Source organism: Myotis lucifugus, unplaced genomic scaffold (genome assembly GCF_000147115.1).
Source record: "Myotis lucifugus unplaced genomic scaffold, Myoluc2.0 scaffold_4, whole genome shotgun sequence".
Lineage (NCBI taxonomy): Eukaryota > Metazoa > Chordata > Mammalia > Chiroptera > Vespertilionidae > Myotis > Myotis lucifugus.
This window is the reverse complement of record NW_005871052.1, coordinates 5,006,680-5,025,738: the sequence shown is the minus strand read 5'-3', so window position 1 is coordinate 5,025,738 and position 19,059 is coordinate 5,006,680. Positions and strand designations below refer to the sequence as shown.

The 19,059-nt window shown below is 40.8% G+C and overlaps 1 protein-coding gene across 1 annotated transcript; it reads left to right on the top strand.

The window, feature by feature from the left end:
• Positions 1-8,987: 8,987 nt before the first annotated feature.
• TBX22 (T-box 22) lies at positions 8,988-18,832 on the top strand. Its single transcript, XM_006082966.1, has 9 exons — positions 8,988-9,159; positions 9,720-9,761; positions 9,825-9,993; positions 10,830-10,931; positions 12,307-12,481; positions 13,357-13,521; positions 13,907-13,971; positions 14,357-14,442; positions 18,243-18,832. Exons 1-9 carry the CDS (start codon positions 8,988-8,990, stop codon positions 18,830-18,832), a joined length of 1,566 nt encoding a protein of 521 aa, XP_006083028.1.
• Positions 18,833-19,059: the final 227 nt, after the last annotated feature.

The following is a 19,059-nucleotide window of genomic DNA, read 5'->3' as shown; positions in this document are numbered from 1 at the left end:
TATTGAGATTTTTAGATTCTTCCTGATTGAGTTTTGGAATGTTGTATTTTTCTAGGAATTTGTCCATTTCCTCCAGGTAGTCTAGTTTGTTGGAGTAGAGCTGTCCATAGTATTTTTTAACAATCATTTGTATTTCTGTGGGGTCTGTTGTTATTTCGCCTCTATCATTTCTGATTTGGTTTATTTGGGACCTCTCTCTTTGCTTCTTGGTGAGCCTGGCTAGAGGTTCATCAATCTTGTTTATCCTTTCAAAGAACCAGCTCTTGGTTTCGTTGATTTTATGTACTGTTTTTTTGGTCTCTATGTCATTTATTTCTGCTCTGATCTTTATTATCTCCTTCCTTCTGCTCACTCTGGGCTTTTCTTGTTGCTCTCTTTCTAATTCTTTGAGTTGTAGAGTCAGATGATTTACTACCATTTTTTCTTGTTTTTTGAGATAGGCCTGTAGAGCTATAAACTTCCCTCTCAGGACTGCTTTCATTGTGTCCCAGAGGTTTTGGATTGTTGTGTTTTCATTGTCATTAGTTTGCAGGATGCTTTTGATTTCTTCTTTGATCTCATTGGTAACCCAATCAATATTTAATAACATGCTATTCAGCTTCCAAGTGTTTGAGTATTTTGGGTTGTTTTTTTTGTAGTTTATTTCTAATATTATGCCATCGTGGTCTGAGATGATGCTTGGTATGATTTCAATCTTCTTGAATTTGGGGAGACTTTGTTTGTGACCCAATATGTGGTCTATTTTTGAAGATGTCCCATGAGCACTTGAGTGGAATGTATATTCCGTGGCTTTGGGGTGAAGTGTTGTGAAGATGTCAATTAAGTCCATCTGATCAAGTGAGTCATTTAGGGTTGCTGTTTCTTTGCTGATAGTTTGTCTAGAGGATTTATCCAGTGATGTCAGTGGTGTATTAAAGTCCCCTACTATGATTGTATTGTTGTCGATCTCTCCCCTGATATCTTCCAGGAGTTTTTTTATGTATTTGGGTGCTCCTGCATTGGGTGCATATATGTTTACCAGGGTTATCTCTTCTTGTTGTATTGATCCCTTTAGTATTATGAAGTGGCCTTCCTTGTCTCTTGTTATGGCCTTCACTTTGAGGTCTATTTTGTCCGATATAAGTATTGCTACCCCAGCTTTCTTTTCCTTTCCATTTGCCTGAAAGATATTTTTCCATCCCTTCACTTTCAGTCCGTGTGAGTCCCTTCTAATGAGGTGGGTCTCTTGTAGACAGCAAATGTATGGGTCATGTTTTTTTATCCATTTAGCCACTCGATGTCTTTTATTTGGAGCATTTAGTCCATTTACATTTAAAGTTATTATTGAAAGGTGTTTGTAGCCATTTCTTTTTTTGTGTGGCTGTTTTCTTTCTGAGCTTTTTATTTCTTCTTTTTCTACCAGTCCCTTTAGCATTTCTTGCATTGCTGGCTTGGTGGTGATAAACTCCCTTAGCCTTTTTTTTGTCTGTGAAGCTTCTTATTTCCCCTTCAATTTTGAATGATAGCCTTGCTGGATAGAGTATTCTTGGATTCAGTCCTTTGCTTTGCATCACTTTGTAAATTTCCGTCCATTCTTTTCTGGCCTGATGTGTTTCTGTTGAGAAATCATTTGATAATCTAATGGGAGATCCCTTGTATGTAACTCTCCATCTCTCTCTTGCAGCCTGTAAGATTCTCTCTTTGTCCTGCACATTTGCCATGGTAATTATGATGTGCCTTGGTGTGGGTCTTTTCGGGTTCACCTTGTTTGGGACTCTCTGTGCTTGTGTGACTTTATTCTTCCCCACCTCAGGGAAGTTTTCTGATATTATTTCTTCGAATAGGTTTTCTAATCCTTGTTCCTCTTTCTGTTGTTCTGGCACCCCTATTATTCGTATGTTGTTTCGTTTCATGTTGTCCCAAAGCTCCCTTAGGCTCTCCTCCTGTCTTTTAAGTTTTTTCTCCAATTTCAGTACAGTTTGGGTGTGTTTTGCTTCCTTGTCTTCTAATTCACTAATTCAGTCCTCCGCTTCTCCTAGTCTACTGTTGATGCTTTCAATGGTGTTTTTTATTGCAGCTATATCGCTCTTCATTTCTTCTTGGGTCTTACATAAGTTATTGATTTTTTTCATCTGTTTCTTCTTGCTTCTTGCATAAGTTGTTGATTTTTTCATCTGTTTCTTCTTGCTTCTTGCATAAGTTGTTGATTTTTTCCTCCATCCGGTTTATGCACTCTAGGACCCTTATTCTGAATTCTTTTTCTGTCATGTTGCATGCCTCTGTCTCACTTAGCTGCTTTTCTGGCGAGTCCTCCTTTTCTTTCCTTTGGGGGTTTCTTTGAATACCCATGTTTGATCTCACTGACATATCTAGATGTTGAGTTGTTCAGTGGCTGCTCCCTGGGTGGCAGTGGCTCCTTGGGCTGTGGTTGCTCCTCGGGCGGTTGCGGTAGCAGCTGCTCCTCAGTTGGCAGCAGCTCCTCTGGTGGGTGCTGTTCACAGCTGTGGTGGCTCTTCTGGCTGGTGGGGGGAGGCTTCACATACAGCTGCTTTCCAGGGGAGCTCTGCCCTTCCCGGCTGCAAACCGTCTCACCAGCTGAGTAATTTCTGCAATTCGGGATGGGTGTTATTAGTTTCAGCTGCTTACTCCATTTGCTCCTGGACAAGACCTGGGACGTGTCTGCCTATATCGCCGCCATCTTGTCTTCTCAAAACACGGTGAATTTAGATAGTGAATTCCTTGTTGTTTTCATTTGCTTCTCTTTTGTATCTTTCCTTGTGTACCTTTATTGCTTCATTATTAAGGCCTGCCCCTTTGCCCATTGGAAGCAGTGATCAGGGTGTCCTAAATGTAGAAACATTCATGCAGGAGCAGATTTATATATATATATCCCTAATATGCAAATAGACTGAATGGCGGAACAACCAACCGAACAAACAGCCGCTATGATGTGCGTTGACCACCAGGGGGCGTGTGTGGAACATGGAGGGCATAGGCCGCTGTGAGATGGTGGAGCAGGTGAGCGGGGTCGCCAGATCAAGGCAAGGCGCCGGTCACTGTCATCGGGGCGAACCTCTGGTGGTTACTGAAAATTCTTTGCTCCCACAAGCTGTGGTCCCATCCGGCACTCGCACCTGTTGCCAGCATCGGCCCCACTTGCACCCACTGCCATCAGCAGGTGTGAGCAGTGGCTGCTGGCCCTGATCACCCCTGAGGGCTTCTCCACCTCCCCCTGCTCCTGAGTAGCAATCAGGGCAGCAGCCACTGATCACACTCACTGACGGCACCGGCCCCACTCGCACCCACTGCTGGTACTGGCCCCCAATTGCTCTGTGCCCTCAGTGGGTGCTAGCGGGCTGGTGTCATCAGCATGTGGGAGTGGCAGTGGCGGGAGTAGGGCTGCAGGCAAACAGGGGACCAGGGGCCACAGTGGGAGGGGCCAGGCAGGGACGTGGAAGATGGGCCGAGACCTTCCCCTGTGCCCACCGCAGCCTTGCAGCCCACAGTTCCTTTCAAGGTGCACGAATTTGTGCACTGGGCCCCTAGTACTAATATATAAACCCTGAGAAGGAAGATAGTGGGTGAATATTGCTTGGCTTTAAGTTAGGCAGGATCAGTGTTTGCCTACTTTTAATGTTTTTATAGACTAAGGAAAGAACTCTCAGCCTAATAACAAATCTTTCCCACTATTTGGTACTTCTGTGGGTGTTAGGTATTGAAAAGCCCTGATCAAAAAGAGATCATTATGAAAATAGGGAAGGAAGTTTTTAAAACTTTATTCACTTGCCCTGAACATGATGGAGTGTGGTGCCAAAGTAAGGAGGGAAATGTATAACAAGGAGGAAATAAAAATAAATTAAATGGGTGTAAGTTTTGGTGGGCCCAGTCTATGAGTTCAGGAAGATTTCCTTCTTAGTGGCAGGATCTGTTTCTATTGGGCTCATTGTTGCCCAGATTAGATAGAACCAGAAGAAGGTGGCCCACTGATCTGAAGTCAAGTTTTTTACTTGTATTGATTCCATGCAGAGTAATTTGGTGAGAGAGTGTCAGGGAAGGGTGTAAAACAAGCCTTTACCTGGTTTCAGAGAAATACAATGATTATTGTTAAATACTATATTTTCCATAATTCACTGAGGTAATGAACTTGGTATATCCTTGTTTTAAGTGACCTGTGCTGGTGATGTTTTGCTAATTGTCAGGATTATTTATTTAAAACTATCAAGCTTATACTTGTAGCCATTTCTCAAATACTAGCCACTTTCTTTGGAGCTGATCCATAATGCATATTTGACAGTAATTCTGGCTCTTATCCTCATTTTTTTAAAGCCATATGAAAGATAATACAAAGAAAGGGAAGATTGAGTGTGGGGAAAATATAGGAAATATATAAAGTATAAAATCCAAGTTAGAATGGAGCAACATTAAATTTCCACACACCACAAATGCATCCCATTACAAAATTTTTACTTCTTAGTAATCCTGATTGAGCCTTCAGTTCATATATGACTATACAAATTCAGTGGAGCACCAGAGAGGTCATATAAATAAAGACTAGATTTTACTCAAGCTCATTATTTCAATGGGGAGTGTTTGAGGCTGAAAAGATGCAGGATACATTTACAATTATTAATTACTGTCACTGTGCCAGGTAGTCAAAGACAGCTGAAAAGTGAATATGCAAAAACAGTGCCTATTTTGGGAATTACTCAGTTCATATCTGGACTAGTTCTTTTTATTACTTATTAGCATTTTTTAATTTGTTAACTCTGCCCAAAATTAGTCAAAGACAAAATAGTCCTCACAATTCTAGGGGCAAAGGTCCTAGATCCAAACATTTTAAAAAATCTGCCAGCCATAAATTATGAATTGAATAGAAAAAAATGAGAAAAATAATTGCATGCCTTTGATATACTTCAGTAAGAATGTGAAATATAATGAGCCCAAGAGTAATATAATTATTAGCATAGGAAGGCCTTTATCATTTGAGAGCAGTATCAACACATGATTAAATTCAAAGGAATAAATTTTCCTTCAGCTAATGGTTTGGCAAGCATAAACATTTAACTACCCAATTGCCCCATGAAAAGAACACAATGAGCATAGACATTAATTTGTCTCCCTATTCTTTCTTCCCCAACTCTACTTAGGAACAAGAATTACAAAATTTGACATGCATAACTCAATTGAAGCACAGAATTTTTGAGTGATTATATTAAATTAAGCTAACCAAAGTTGAGGGATTCAGTGTGAGAATTACTTTTAATATTTTTCAAGGTTTTTGTTTATTTGTATTTCTTATTGAATTTATTGTGGTGATATTGGTTAATAAGATTACACAGGTTTCTGTAATAGTGTCAACAATAAAAATAAAGTAAAAAACAGCTAGACATTGGTCAAATATATGGTGACAGAAGATGATTTGATTTAGCGTGGTGGGTACACAATGCAATATACAGATCATGTATCATAGAATTACTTTTAATATTAATCAGTCCAGTTCTCTTAATTTCCTGGGGTGAGAACAAAGCTGTATGTTAGAGGTCTTTATTTTATCTACTTACTATAAGAACAAGACCAATTATTACATTGGTAAATACCAAAAATATATTTCCAAATATCAAGATGATAAAATCAGAATATATATTCTATCAGATCTATTTCTCATGGGCTTTTGAAACTCAAATGCAATATTTTTATTTAATTCACTACTTCTATCTATTAAAATAGATCTCAAATTTAAGAAACATGATTACTATAAAGCCTTCTGAATTATTGAATTTGCTTTAGGATTTAACCAAAAGTTGGGGAAATTTCTTCCCCTTCTAGTATTTGTCCACAAAGGGTTTATAGCTGTATAGTTAATATAAATAAAGATCAGCACATTCTTTCATATGGCACATAAATATTGAATAACTATGTTGTACATGTGAAACTCATATATTATTGTATTCCAACTATACTTTAATAAAAAAGAATAAATTTTGTCATGTTTAAAATGTCAAAGATTAACACATTCTTGAAATTACACTTTCTCTTCAATGATAAAAACAGCTGTGAGTGCTTACTTTGTTCTAGGCATTATGCTAAGTGGCATTTATATATTTTTTCCTAAATCCCCAGATACATACACAAACTTACAGAATCATACCCTATAATGAAGATAGTAGATGTAAAAGCATAAAAGCGTAGAAAAACTGAATGTAAAAAAATAAATTTTTAAAAGATGTGTAAATTCCCTTAGAAAGTAGCAATTTAGAATTTGAATGAGATTAGTCTGAATTCAAAGTCTGACCTACATGATATACTGCTTGAATTTTACTACTTTTTGTTATTTATAATAATCCTAGGAATTTGTGTTGAAAGTAGTTTACTTTCAGGTTTTATGATTCTGGGATAGTCTACAGCACATAATTTTCCTAATCATAGAACCAGTACTGTTGAAGGAGTGGAAGGAGGGGAGGAAGAAGAAAAACTAGAAGAAAAGGAAGGTGATATTCCAAATTTTTATCAAGATGAGTGTATTTGTCAAGGATTATTTAGGTTGCAAGTGATAGAAACCCAGCTGAAACTCACTTAAACAAACAAAGAAAATTAATTGTTCAAGCAACTTAGCCAGTTCAGTAAAGTTGAATTCAGGTACTAAAAAGTATGTTGTAAGAAAACTGACTCTGCATTTCATGACTATGCTTTCCTGGGGGTTCATTCTAGGTAGGCTTTCCCAGATCAAGTGACTTGTACACTAGTCTTGCACAGTGAGCTTCACTCTGCACCTCTAGGGTATACATCAGTGGTTCCCAACCTTTATTTGGCCATGCCCCACCTAAGCATCTCTAAAATCCTGATGCTCGATCTGTGATATATAATACTTATTATTCAAAAAATAAACTCCTATTCATGTGGAGGAAGCCTAAAAGACCATTAACTTAGTCTAAACAAGCTTCCAAAGAACATGGCATCTGTGAAAGAGAAAAATAAAAGAACTAAAGGACAGTTGAAGTCCTGAGGAAGAAATCACTAAGAAATTGTTTAAAAAATAATAATATGAAGTGATATGAAAAAATAGCAAATAAAGTTTCAAAACATAAAATAGAGAACTGAAATGCATAAATATGTCAACATATATTTATATACTGTATATGAGGCCCCTAGAACCATAAGAAATGCAAAAAATTCACTGTTAATAACTCATTCTTAAATTGCTCCCCCCCTTAAAAATCAAATCCCTCCCCCCTCGTGAGGCATGTGCACCAGGTTGGGAACCACTGGTATAGGTAGTGTCTTGCCCAGACCTGCATGGTGAGCAGTGGATAACTGATTATTGAACCAAACCCTTCAGAAGTATTCAGGCTGTAATTAACCCTTTACCATACTACCTGGGATTATCAGATACTTACCTGGTTGCTTGAATATCTCCTTCACATGGACTAGCCGCATGTGTCTCCCCCTCCCGCCCTCCCCCCCACCACCACATTATCGCCACACTTGTGCCTAAGAAGCTGAAACTAAAAATGTCACAAAAAGTTTTTTTTTATTGTGAAACTCCAGTACTGACATACTATCAGTTCATTCAAGATCCATTATATTTTTAAAGTCGGATTCACTTTAAATGTCCTTTGAACACATGTATCAGAGTAGAACAGGAGAACCTTTCTGAAAAGGTGCAAATGTCATTACCTAGGATGCAGTCTGCAAGAGTCCGGGGGAACCTGGTTTCTCATTTCTGATGAAAAGTGGATGACAAAATCCCACACATACAGGTAGAATCTTAGGTCTGCATGCCTAAACATGCTCCTTGGAAGTGGTAAACAATTCTCTTCCTGAAAAAAAAAAAGATGGCTTTATTTAATTTAAAGAAAAGTAAAACCCAGCCCAGGAAGATATACCAAGAAATGCTGGAATCAATTATTTGAACGGAACATTTTGAGGTGTCTCATCCTTGAAAGCAAAATTCCCATTGGTGCTCTGCTGGTAGCCCTGAAATTCTTAAGTTGTTTATTGATTAAGTCATGTGAAAAATAAGAGGCTATGGATGAGAATACTGGGCTCCTGTACAGGCATTACTTGAAGAACTCAAATTGCATGATTATTGACAATATACATCTGGGAGCCTCCTACCTGCCCCTTACCTCCCCACCTGGATAGAAAGAACAGACTAACATGCTGCCCACCAGTTTGAGACCCAAACTTCAGAAGAATGTCCCCAGAAAGCATGCGCTCCTCTATGTTTCTTCAGTGCACTCACTGGAGAATAGAAGACACTGATACACTCCTCTGGATTTAGTTAAATAACATTTGCACTTTTGTTGGAAAACCGGCCCCTGGTGGGCAATTATTTTCTATGTTCTTGAATTTCACAATTTAATGTAAAGCAGTAACTTTGTGTATCCCACGTCTCCATTATCCTGAGCCCCTTTCCAGCCAAACCCTCAAACTCAGTCCATCCCCGCTCCCTGTCAGACTCTGAAGAGTCACTCAAGGTGTTCTTTTGTGTTTCCAATAGTTTCCCAAACAAACAGCGGAGGCTGCGACCAGCTGGGTATTCACTCAATTGGATGCAACAGCACCTCCCAATCTGAGCTGCCTGAGCCACCATTGGCGGCAGGTCAGCTCCCTAAGAGGCCCTGGTTTGCCAATCTCTGCACTCTGCCATGTCCTGAAATCAGGGAGTTAAGAACTGATGGTCCGCACATGTCCACTGGGAGGGAGGAGACCGCAGAGGAAAGGGGGACTAGACTCCAAAGGACTTTGGCTCCGGTTGGATCTTCCTTTCCTTTCATCCTTTTCATCCTTTTCAAAGAAAGAAATATATATATAAATTACACACACACACACACACACACACACACACACTTTTTTTTTCTTTGAATATTGATCCAGAAATTGTTTTTTTCTGATTTGGGGATTATTTTCTCTCTTCAGTCCTCTGCGCTCTCTCTCCCTCCCTCTCCCTCCTTAAACCAGTTCAGGTTGCAACTTTGCGGTGCACATTCCCTTCTACCCCTCCAGGGATGGCTCTGAGCTCTCGGGCGCAAGCCTTCTCAGTAGAAGCCTTGGTGGGGAGAACCAGCAAAAGAAAACGGCAAGATCCAAGAAAGGAGGCGCCGCCTGAGCTACAGGAGAAAGAGGACGGGAAGGAGGAAGAGAGGAGCGGCGCCACAGGGAAGAAGAGCGAGCAGCCCAGTAAGTACCCCTACCTCACCCCAAGCCCTGCTATTGGAGCTTGCTGGATCTGCAAGTCCCAGGCTAGCCTAAGACGCTGCAGAAAGGTAGATGTCCTGGCCCAGATGAATGGCCGATATTGGGCCGCGGGGACACTTCGTCCACTTGGCTGTAGGGGAAGTTTCAGAGCCTCCGAGTTCAGCCTGTAATTTTGTGGTTCATTTGCGGCGAAGGGGAGGGTCCCCACATGTTTGTGGAGACGTGAGACTCTCCAACCTCCCTGATACCCCGAGAGTCGAGAGTCGCAAGGTGGCTGTTTCTCAGGGTAGGAAGCAGGGACCGAAAATCTCCGAGAGAGTAAGGATGGGCAAATTTGAAGAAGGACCATGCCTTTAACAGAGCGCATCGTGAACCCATTTGTCTCCATCAGGGGACAACAGTGGTGTTGTGGGGAACTTGGGGATCAGTCTCCAAGGTCCCCGGGGAAGAGATGGCGGGTCGGCTCCGAGACAGGCATTAGCGAGAAGGTGGCGTGCGAACCAGGAAGCTTTCTCGAAAACTCTAGATTTCTCTGTATCCAGCAGAAAAGCGACCCAAGACAGAGTCCTCAGCAACTTTCTCAGGTTGCGGAGGCCCTGGAGGAGGCGGCGGCGGCGGCAACTGTGGCTGCGAGGGCGGAGGCGGAGGCGGAGGCGGGGGCTGCAGCGGCTGCGGAGGCTGCGGTGGCGGTGACAACCACAACAAGGGTGAAACTCTGGAAGAGAAAGATGCTATCCAAGTGGAGCTTCAAGGATCTGAGCTGTGGAAGAGATTCCACGCCATTGGGACTGAGATGATTATTACCAAAGCCGGCAGGTTCGGCTCTGTCCAAGCTGTTTAAGGTCACACACAGTAGTCCCTTATTGTTCTGCTCTCATAAGATGTGATGCCTCCAGCTTTATGCTCTAACACTCAACCCCACGTGTCCCCATCCCGACAGGCATTAGAAAGCCACTGTTTCTCAATTGACCAGATTAGGATGTGCCGGCCCAGGTTAATGGCTCCGTATTTCTTTTCTGTACATTGTTTCTCCCAAAACTCATTCTTCTTATGTGATATATGACAAAAATTAGACCTGCCAAGCTAGGTGCCAGATTCCAACCCCACATCTTAAGCTTATGGTCATGGTACTCTGTTAAAGCCTCATAGTTTTCAGAGGAAAATATCCCATCTAGCAGCTTCCCAAATCATCATCCCTAGCCCAGACCTGTTAGAGGTGGAGCATTCCCACTTTACCTGGGGCCGTGGGGCTATATTTTAGGGGCAGCTTGGCAACTCTGTGTGTGTCAATCCTCCTAATTTCAGTCTTTTTCAAATCTGCCTCACAAAAAAGTTCCACTGAAAACTTGAGAGAGGGGAATAGCATTTCTCTTACTTTCTCTTCTATAGCTTTTCTTTTTTTATGGTGGTAGTGGGGAGTGGGGTAGACAAAGCCTTGTGGTAAGGATATTCTACTCCAATCAGAAATCCTGAACTTACTCAATCAAGTATACAACTAACAGTCTTTGTTCTTGTAGCAAATGTCATTCCCTAAACCTGTCTTAGAATGGGAAGAGTATTGTGAATTCCTTCACTCCTCATTTGACCCCAACCCTGTCACACTTGAAATGTCTCTAAAAGCACCCAGGTCAGTTGCTATTTCTCTTCCACAGGCGGATGTTCCCCTCTGTTCGGGTCAAGGTGAAAGGGCTGGACCCAGGGAAGCAGTACTATGTGATCATGGATGTAGTGCCTGTGGATTCCAAACGCTATAGGTAACTGGGCCCTAAGGCGAGTACTACAGGCTCAGGCTGGGAATAGAGAGTCTGGTCTTTGGAACCCGAGAGTGCTATTTTGAAAACTCTAAAACTCTACCACAGGTAAGGGAAGTGGGATTGTTTTCCTGTGGGTTTTGAGAGTCAAATTTTCTTGATCAAACCAAATTGTCTTATTCAAACCGGGGTTCAGACTGAGAAAAGGTCATTCCTCCTTTTTCCTTTCCTTCCTAGAAAGAGGTGCCATTTGCTGCTTCAGTGTTTCCCAAACCTCTAGTCTATCCATTGCTCTGGCCTTGTCTGTGCAAACTGCAGGTGTGGACTCAGATGGCTGTTTGATGGAAGTTTGGGAAGAAATGCCTGAGATTCTGCATCCATACTGGGCTCTAGGTTGTGCTACTTTGGCAGAAGGTCCTGGAGTAATGCCCTGGTTTGCCATCCAATGCTAGTCTAGCAGTTACTGTACTTAGGTCCATCTTTTCTTTCTTAGCCTCTTTCCTGAGGAGGAGGTCAGGTCACAGAGAGTACAAGAAAACTTGCCTCTTGCTATAAGCACTCTACTTAGTGCTATCTAAAAGTGTCCGAGTTAATCCAAAACCAAGAGGCCCGAAGTGTGGGCCTGCTAGCACTTTGGCTCAGGAGCTATGGGGTTTGTGCAGGAGCCACTGCACTCTGGCTGTGAGCTGAGAGCTGTGAGCTTTCTACTGAAGTGGGTGTCTAGCCTTTCTAGGAGACAGCTAGGTTTGGAGGTCAGGGGAAAAGCACAGCTCAAGAGCCTGCAGGAGCAAATGTCTGGGAATAACAGAACAAGCTGTTAGCCTCTAGCATTTGGGCTGTCTTGAAAATGCTGTGCACAACCCAGGGGATGAAATTGGAAATACTGTGAAAATCAGCCCGGAGGCCGCATGGGGAAGAGTTCATGGGGATATTCTGATATGAAGCCTTGTTGGCAAAAGTGCTTCCACAATGACTCCTGGTGGTGAACTGGACAGACACCTTCCTCACTTCCTCTGCTTCTTCCCTGACACTTGTGGCCCAAGGCATGAGGATTTTTCTGGCGTCTCTGTGAGATAAAACGGGTTAGATCAATTTCTGTTGTGATTTCTGAGAGGAAATACAAACCAGACTCTGAAATCCCATGACATTATACTTGTTCTGGCACTGCATTGCGTTTTTATGACATATGCTTATTTACAGTTTGCTTTCTGTCCCTGAATGATCTTTGGAAATCAAGTTTGAACTTCTACTAGTTTCCTTTGGGATTAGCTGGCAAACCTTGGCTGAGGCCATTTGGATCAGATCTTGGCTGCCTTCTTCTCATGCCCCTAGATTTGGCTGGCTGCAGCTAAAGTTACATTTCTCTCTCCTTTTGCAGGTATGTGTACCACAGCTCTCAGTGGATGGTAGCTGGGAATACTGACCACTCCTGCATCACTCCCAGACTCTATGTTCACCCGGACTCGCCCTGCTCAGGAGAGGCCTGGATGAGGCAGATCATCAGCTTTGATCGCGTGAAACTTACCAACAATGAAATGGACGACAAAGACCAGGTAAGTGTGCAATCCTTTGTCCTGAGAAAGGGAGGGAGATGGTAAGGCATCAGCGAAGAGGTCGTCCTGGATATGCCAAGGAGGCTTCTTCCAGGTGAGTTAATTGTGGTCTTTAAGAACTGATCAAGTTCAGAGCCTATAATGAAAGTAGCTCCTATGGCCTTTGGTGGCTGAGGCTCAGAGTGCTGCAGGTTGGGAATGGTGAATTAAAGGAGAGTGAGGATCAAATGACACTTGTTTAAGCCTAGATACCTGTACTGGGAGAGTGGAAAGGAATGTTTCAAAGAGCTCCCTGAAACCTCAGTCTACCAGGCAATTGCTGTGGGCTCTGATTGCCTTCTAGTAGATGGGCCCCTTTGGTGTGGCATGATGTGTTGGAAGTCTCCTTTCCAGCCACCCGCATAGATGGCCTTTTCAAGTCACCTCCATCTTGAGCTTCTTAGGTGCACTCCTTCCTCTCCCCTTCCAAGTCTGGCCCTGTGCCAGCCACACAAGGAAATAGACAATCTCCAGAAAGTAAGAGGTGGGGAATGTCAGGTGGTTGCCCATCGGTTACCATTAGCCCAAGGAATTTATGGCAGGCAGTCAGATCCCAGTGACACTTGGGTACATCACATGGTTACCCACATTTGGAAGTAGGGAAAAGCCCCTAGAAATGGAATCACTGATGGCTCTGATGCCCTGGTGCAGAAATCCCTTAGCCCTGAGAGTCTCTGCCTGGAGCAAAATGGCAGCGAAAAATCCTTGTGTGTGACTGGCCTTTCTGGTTTAGCTTTACTTTTGTGTGTAGGCAGACTGGGGGTGCTGATGAGAGGAGGACAGTATTGGGGAGGGGAAGCCAGTTTCTAGGCAACATTTGATCATTTCTCCTCTAGATCATTCTGCAATCCATGCACAAGTATAAGCCCCGTGTGCACGTGATGGAGCAGGACAGCAGAGCCAACCTGTCCTGGATTCAGTCCCTGCCCACCGAAGGAGTTAAGACATTCTCCTTTGAAGAAACGGAGTTCACCACGGTAACAGCTTATCAAAACCAGCAGGTAAAGCTAACTAGATCCCTGCCAAGCAGTGGTGGTCCCAGAGGGACTTGCAGAATAGAAGAAAGTTGCACTATATGGGCTGAATTTTCCTTGATTTAAACAAACAAACAAACAAACAAAAATCCAACATAGTCTTATTGCATTTTTACCAAGGCAAGTTTGATTGTGAATTGTGTGGGATCTTGTGATTAAGAAAGGAGCAAAACAATGTGCCTGGAGAAAAAGAAAATAACCGTTCTAAAGTTGACTTAGAAATATGCTTGCATTTATTTAACATGCCAAAGTACATGTTAAAATGTGTTTTATGGTTTTGTAACCATTAATAGCAATGGAGACAGTGTTATTACTAGTGCACTGACTTTCTCTTTCTCTTTTGAATTCATAGATTACCAAACTGAAAATAGACAGGAATCCTTTTGCTAAGGGATTTAGAGATCCTGGAAGAAACAAGTAAGCAATATAACAATCATATCTAATACTTACATAGCCCTTTTCACAATTACAGATAAGAAAAGTGTGGATCAGAGACTCCGAGGCCTTCAATTTTGTAGCTACTAGATGATAGGAAATGGACCTAGATTTTTTGTCTCCAAAATCTTGCTTCCTCCCACTTTCTCCCCAATCCACTTTTAAGATATTGCTTATTCTAGCTTTGTGAGTTTTTTATTCAAGGAATATTTACTCAGGATTTTATTTACAAGTCTAGCTATAAAAAGAATGATATTTCAGATATTCACCCCTCAAAATCATAACAAAATAACTCACAAGTTTACATAAATAATTATTTTCAGGAAAAACATTCTGGACTTGCTGAAGTTTGAATCTCTTTTTCCAGGGGTGTATTGGAAGGGCTTTTAGAGACCTACCCATGGGTGCCTTCTCTCACTCTGGATTTTAAAACTTTTGGTTCAGACACACAAAGTAAGAAACATTTTATTAATATTTATTTTTAAATGTTAATTAAATAACTAGAGACAAAGCTTTTATACCAAATACTACACCTGTTAGAAAATGTGTGTTTATAAGAAAGTGGGTATATATTTATCTTGATGAAGAGGTAAGAGGCAAAAAGGGAGAGAAGCTGACATGAAGATAAAGAGCAGAGACGTGGTAATGGTGAATTTATTGACTTCTGTCTTCTTGAGATCTCCAGATCTCACCTAAATTCTTTAGCATCTTACTATTCGTATTCTTTAGGATCTGCCTGTGGTGCATTTGTGGACTTAATTACAAATATGTTAGATATGGAAATAAATACTTTGTGTTTTATGAGGAACATTTATCACATGTTAAAATAACTTCCATTAAAATAATTTTAATTAAATTAAAAGTTTCATCATACTTAGCTCCACTTTTTCTATTGTTGTAGTTGGAAAAATAAATGTTAAAAACAATACTAAGCCATTTCAATTAGCTTAATTACCACAAGCATTTAAAATATTTGTAATGTATTTGTTCTCAGGTAGGACATTACATGACTAAATAATAATCATAATTAGACAATGCAGGCTTTCTCATGGAAGAATGTATACCTTCATTTACTCTGATATTTAACAATATATAAAAGAGCTTACTTACAAGCAACAACGAATTATTTTATCCCTCTTGTCTTTACTTCATTAAAGTTCTTTGTTTTAGGACATAAATTCAAGGTTACAATTACCTTGAGAAATCATCAATTTTACAGTTAGGTTGAGTTTTACACAGTACCATAACAACCAATTGAAATGTGAAGAGATGAAGTCTAATCATTTGGCAAAATATTTCACTGGATTTACTATATTAATTTGGTCTGGAAGAGTGCATAAAATATTTTTATATTATCAGTTTAATAGCATCAAGGCAGCATGGTTTCAAAAGATCCAAGTCAACACAAAGTGCACAAATAAAAAAAAAAAGCTAAAGATTATAATTAACTGATAATTGAAAAGCACTTAATTATTTAAGATGTCCAGAATACTCTCAAATTGCAAAGAAAAAAGGGTACAAATTTTTAAAAATAATTTTGAGCCCTAACCGGTTTGGCTCAGTGGATAGAGCGTCGGCCTGTGGACTGAAGGGTCCCAGGTTCGATTCTGGTCAAGGGCATGTACCTTGGTTGCGGGCAAACCCCCAATAGGGGGCGTGCAGGAGGCAGCTGATCGATGTTTCTCTCTCATTGATATTTCTAACTCTCTATCCCTCTCCCTTCCTCTCTGTAAAAAATCAATAAAATATATTTAAAAAAATAAAAATAATTTTGAATGTTTAGATATAAAATATATTTGCCACCCTGTTGATAAAAGATTAGCCCATGTACATAAAATAGAAAAACAACAGTAACACACACAAAAAAACTTGATTAAGTTCAGTCAATAACAAATATTTTCAATTCAAACACAAAAATAAGTGAAGAGTTTAGATGTTTGTGGACCTTATAATTATCCCTAATTTTAGTAGATGCTAGGCAACCATAAAAGGTCACCTGACAACACTGATTTAAACATTTTCATTTTCATCTTCATATTTTTTAAACTGCAAAATTGTCTTTAACTCTTGATATAGTGTACCATGGAAGTCTTCTTTTTCATGTACGAAAAAAATCTAATGCATTTAAACATATACTTATTTATTTTATTAAATTTATTGGTTGACATCGTATATAATAAAAGCCTAATATGCAAATCTACCGAATGGCAGAATGACCAGTTGCTATGACGCACACTGACCACCAGGGGGCAGACACTCGATGCAGGTGGCCAGTGCGCTCCCACAGGGGGAGCGCCACTCAGCCAGAAACCGGGCCCACAGCTGGCAAGCACAGTGGCGGTGCCAGGATCTCCCCTGCCTCCGCTGCAGGCGGGCGGTAAGGAGCTAGGGGTTCTGGACTGTGAGAGCCATGGATTGTGAGGGGGACATCCCCCAAGGGGTCCCGGACTGTGAGAAGGTGCAGGCCAGGCCGAGGGACCCCCCCTCCAAGTGCACGAATCTCATGCACCAGGCCTCTAGTTGGTTAATAAAATTTTATAGGATTCAGGTGCATAAGACTATAATACATCATCTATATATTGTACTGTTTTAATTTGTAAAGATTACTTTCATGTGCACTGATTTTTTTATCAGACTGTTGCTTTCTATAGAACCCCAAACAACCAATTTGTTTAATTTAGTCAAGAAGGAAGGGGCTTGGGGATTGGAGGGAAGAAGGTAAAGGGATTAAGAAAAAAAACATACATATAACACATAGACATAGGCAATAGTGTGGTGATGGCCAGAGGGAAATGGGGTGGGGAATAGATAGATGTGGACAAAAGTGGGGTAATGGAAACAAAAAGAGATTTTGCTTGGGGCAAAGGGCACATGATGCAGTGTGCAGATGATGTTTTATTGAGTTGTACACTTGAAACTTGTATGCATTAATTTCACCCCAATACATTCAATTAAAATTACATTTGAATTTTGATGAGGATTACATTAAATCTGTATATTGCTTTGGGTAATATGGCCATTTTAACTATGTTGATTCTTCTAATCCATGAACACAGGATAATTTTCCATTTTTTTGTGTCTTTTTCAGTCTCTTTTAATAATGTTTTATAATTTTCAAATAGGTAGCATTTCTGCTGATGTAATTCTTTTAGAAACTTTATGGATTCACTGTGAATTTTATTGGGTGTCTACACAATTAGAAAATAGCCATAGCCACTCATCTCTTAAGGATAAGTCTTCCTCTATCTTCGGCTTTTGCTGAGATGACAATGCCCTTAAGCTTTTCAGTGTTCTGTAGGAGTCCATTTGTCTGACTGAAAGGTACTGTTAGCAAATGCCTTTTATCTTTCTGAGGTCCTAATAAAGGATTTTATACCCCCCCCAAAATAATAGTAATAATTTTTTGTAATTTTCAGTATATAGGTCTTTCAGGTTCTTTGTTATGTTTATTCAAAAAAATAAAAAATGGAAAAGGAACTTTAGTAATTTTTTTAGTTTAAAAAATCTACTTTATATTTATAAGATACTAGAGGCATGGTGCACAAATTCATGCACCAGTGGGGTCCCTTGGCCTTGCCTGCAGAATAGGGCCAAAACTGGCTCTCCGACATCCCCCAAGGGATCCCAGATTGTGAGAGGGTTCAGGCCAGGCCTAAGGACCCCACCAGTGCACCATCAGGGCCAAGGAGGGATGCGGGAGGTTGGCCAGCCAGGGAGGGACTGCAGGAGGGCTCTAGGGCGTGTCCGGCCCATCTTGCTCAGTCATGATCTGCTGGACCCTAGCAGCAAGCTAATCTACCGGTCAGAGCATCTGCCCCCTGGTGGTCAGTGCACATCATAGCTAGTGGTTGAGCAGCCTTAGCATACCATTAGCATGTTACACTTTGATTGGTTGAATGGACGACCAGACGACTGGACACTTAGCATATTAGGCTTTTATTATATAGGATAATTGGCTCTTGGTCATATTTAATTGGGCTTCTTTGTAATTCATTGGATAAATATTGCCTAACACAGCTCTTGAGCATAGTGAGTGCCTGATACATGATACATAATAGTAGTGTTAAGAGTAATAGTGGTAGTATTAGAGATACAAATTCAACTTTCGTCAGAGGAATAAACATATTCTTTCTCAAAGAAGTTTAAAAAAACATGCAAAAAAACCTAACCTAAGAATGAAGCAAGGACAGCTATGGACATGATTAGTGATTCAGTAGGGACATCAAGTTCATTGACTGAATTGTCATTCGCAGGTGGAAGCAGTGGCTCATCTCCAGTGACTTCTAGTGGAGGGGCTCCCTCTCCTTTGAACTCCTTGCTTTCTCCACCTTGTTCTCCGCCTACATTTCACTTACCTACAAGTTCCCTTGGAATGGCCTGTCCGGAGGTGTACCTGCACAGTATCAACTTTCCCCTTTGCTATAAAATTTGTCCAACTGATTGTTGGCGACGGCAGCCTCTTGTCTTGACTGCTGCTGAAAATCTAGCAAGCAGCAGCAGTTCTCAGTCTTTAAGCCCACTCATGATGGAAGTTGCCAATTCAAAAAACAGTTCATCTACAGAGATCAATGGGCAGTGTTTACCAGAACCTAATTCTTCCAATCAAATACTGTATGGATTACAGGCACCTGGAAACATTTCATCACCAAACCTCATTGCCAGGGAAACAGTTCATTGCTCTTTCCATCCTTCCTTTGGCTTTTATAGATACAATTTCACTATGCCATCTCGAATGGTAAATGCTTCCAGCCATCTCAAAATGAATGACAACACTCAAGTTTCTTTTGGAGAAGGCAAACGCAATCATGCTCATTGGTATCCAACCATTAATCATTGCCATTAATGAAACAGTCACATTACTATAACAATTACAAGTAAGCACATAGTTTTTCAGTTATATCCAAAGAACAGTCAAGAGTTACTGGGCTTAAAAAACTTCATTATCAGAGAGCATTTCTCTGTTATGCATTTAAAGTGCCTTATTAAATGTTCATGAGAAGTTACATTCATTTTTCACCTATGCCAAATATGATCCATAATAATCTCTGATTACAGTGGCTTTGGGACTCA

Excerpts from the sequence above, each read along its gene's own strand:
- TBX22 (XM_006082966.1), top strand. The coding sequence starts at position 8,988 with ATGGCTCTGAGCTCTCGGGCGCAAGCCTTCTCAGTAGAAGCCTTGGTG. Across the intron at positions 10,932-12,306 it reads GTGGATTCCAAACGCTATAG|GTATGTGTACCACAGCTCTC; the intron begins GTAACTGGGCCC and ends CTCCTTTTGCAG. Across the intron at positions 14,443-18,242 it reads TTTTGGTTCAGACACACAAA|GTGGAAGCAGTGGCTCATCT; the intron begins GTAAGAAACATT and ends TGTCATTCGCAG.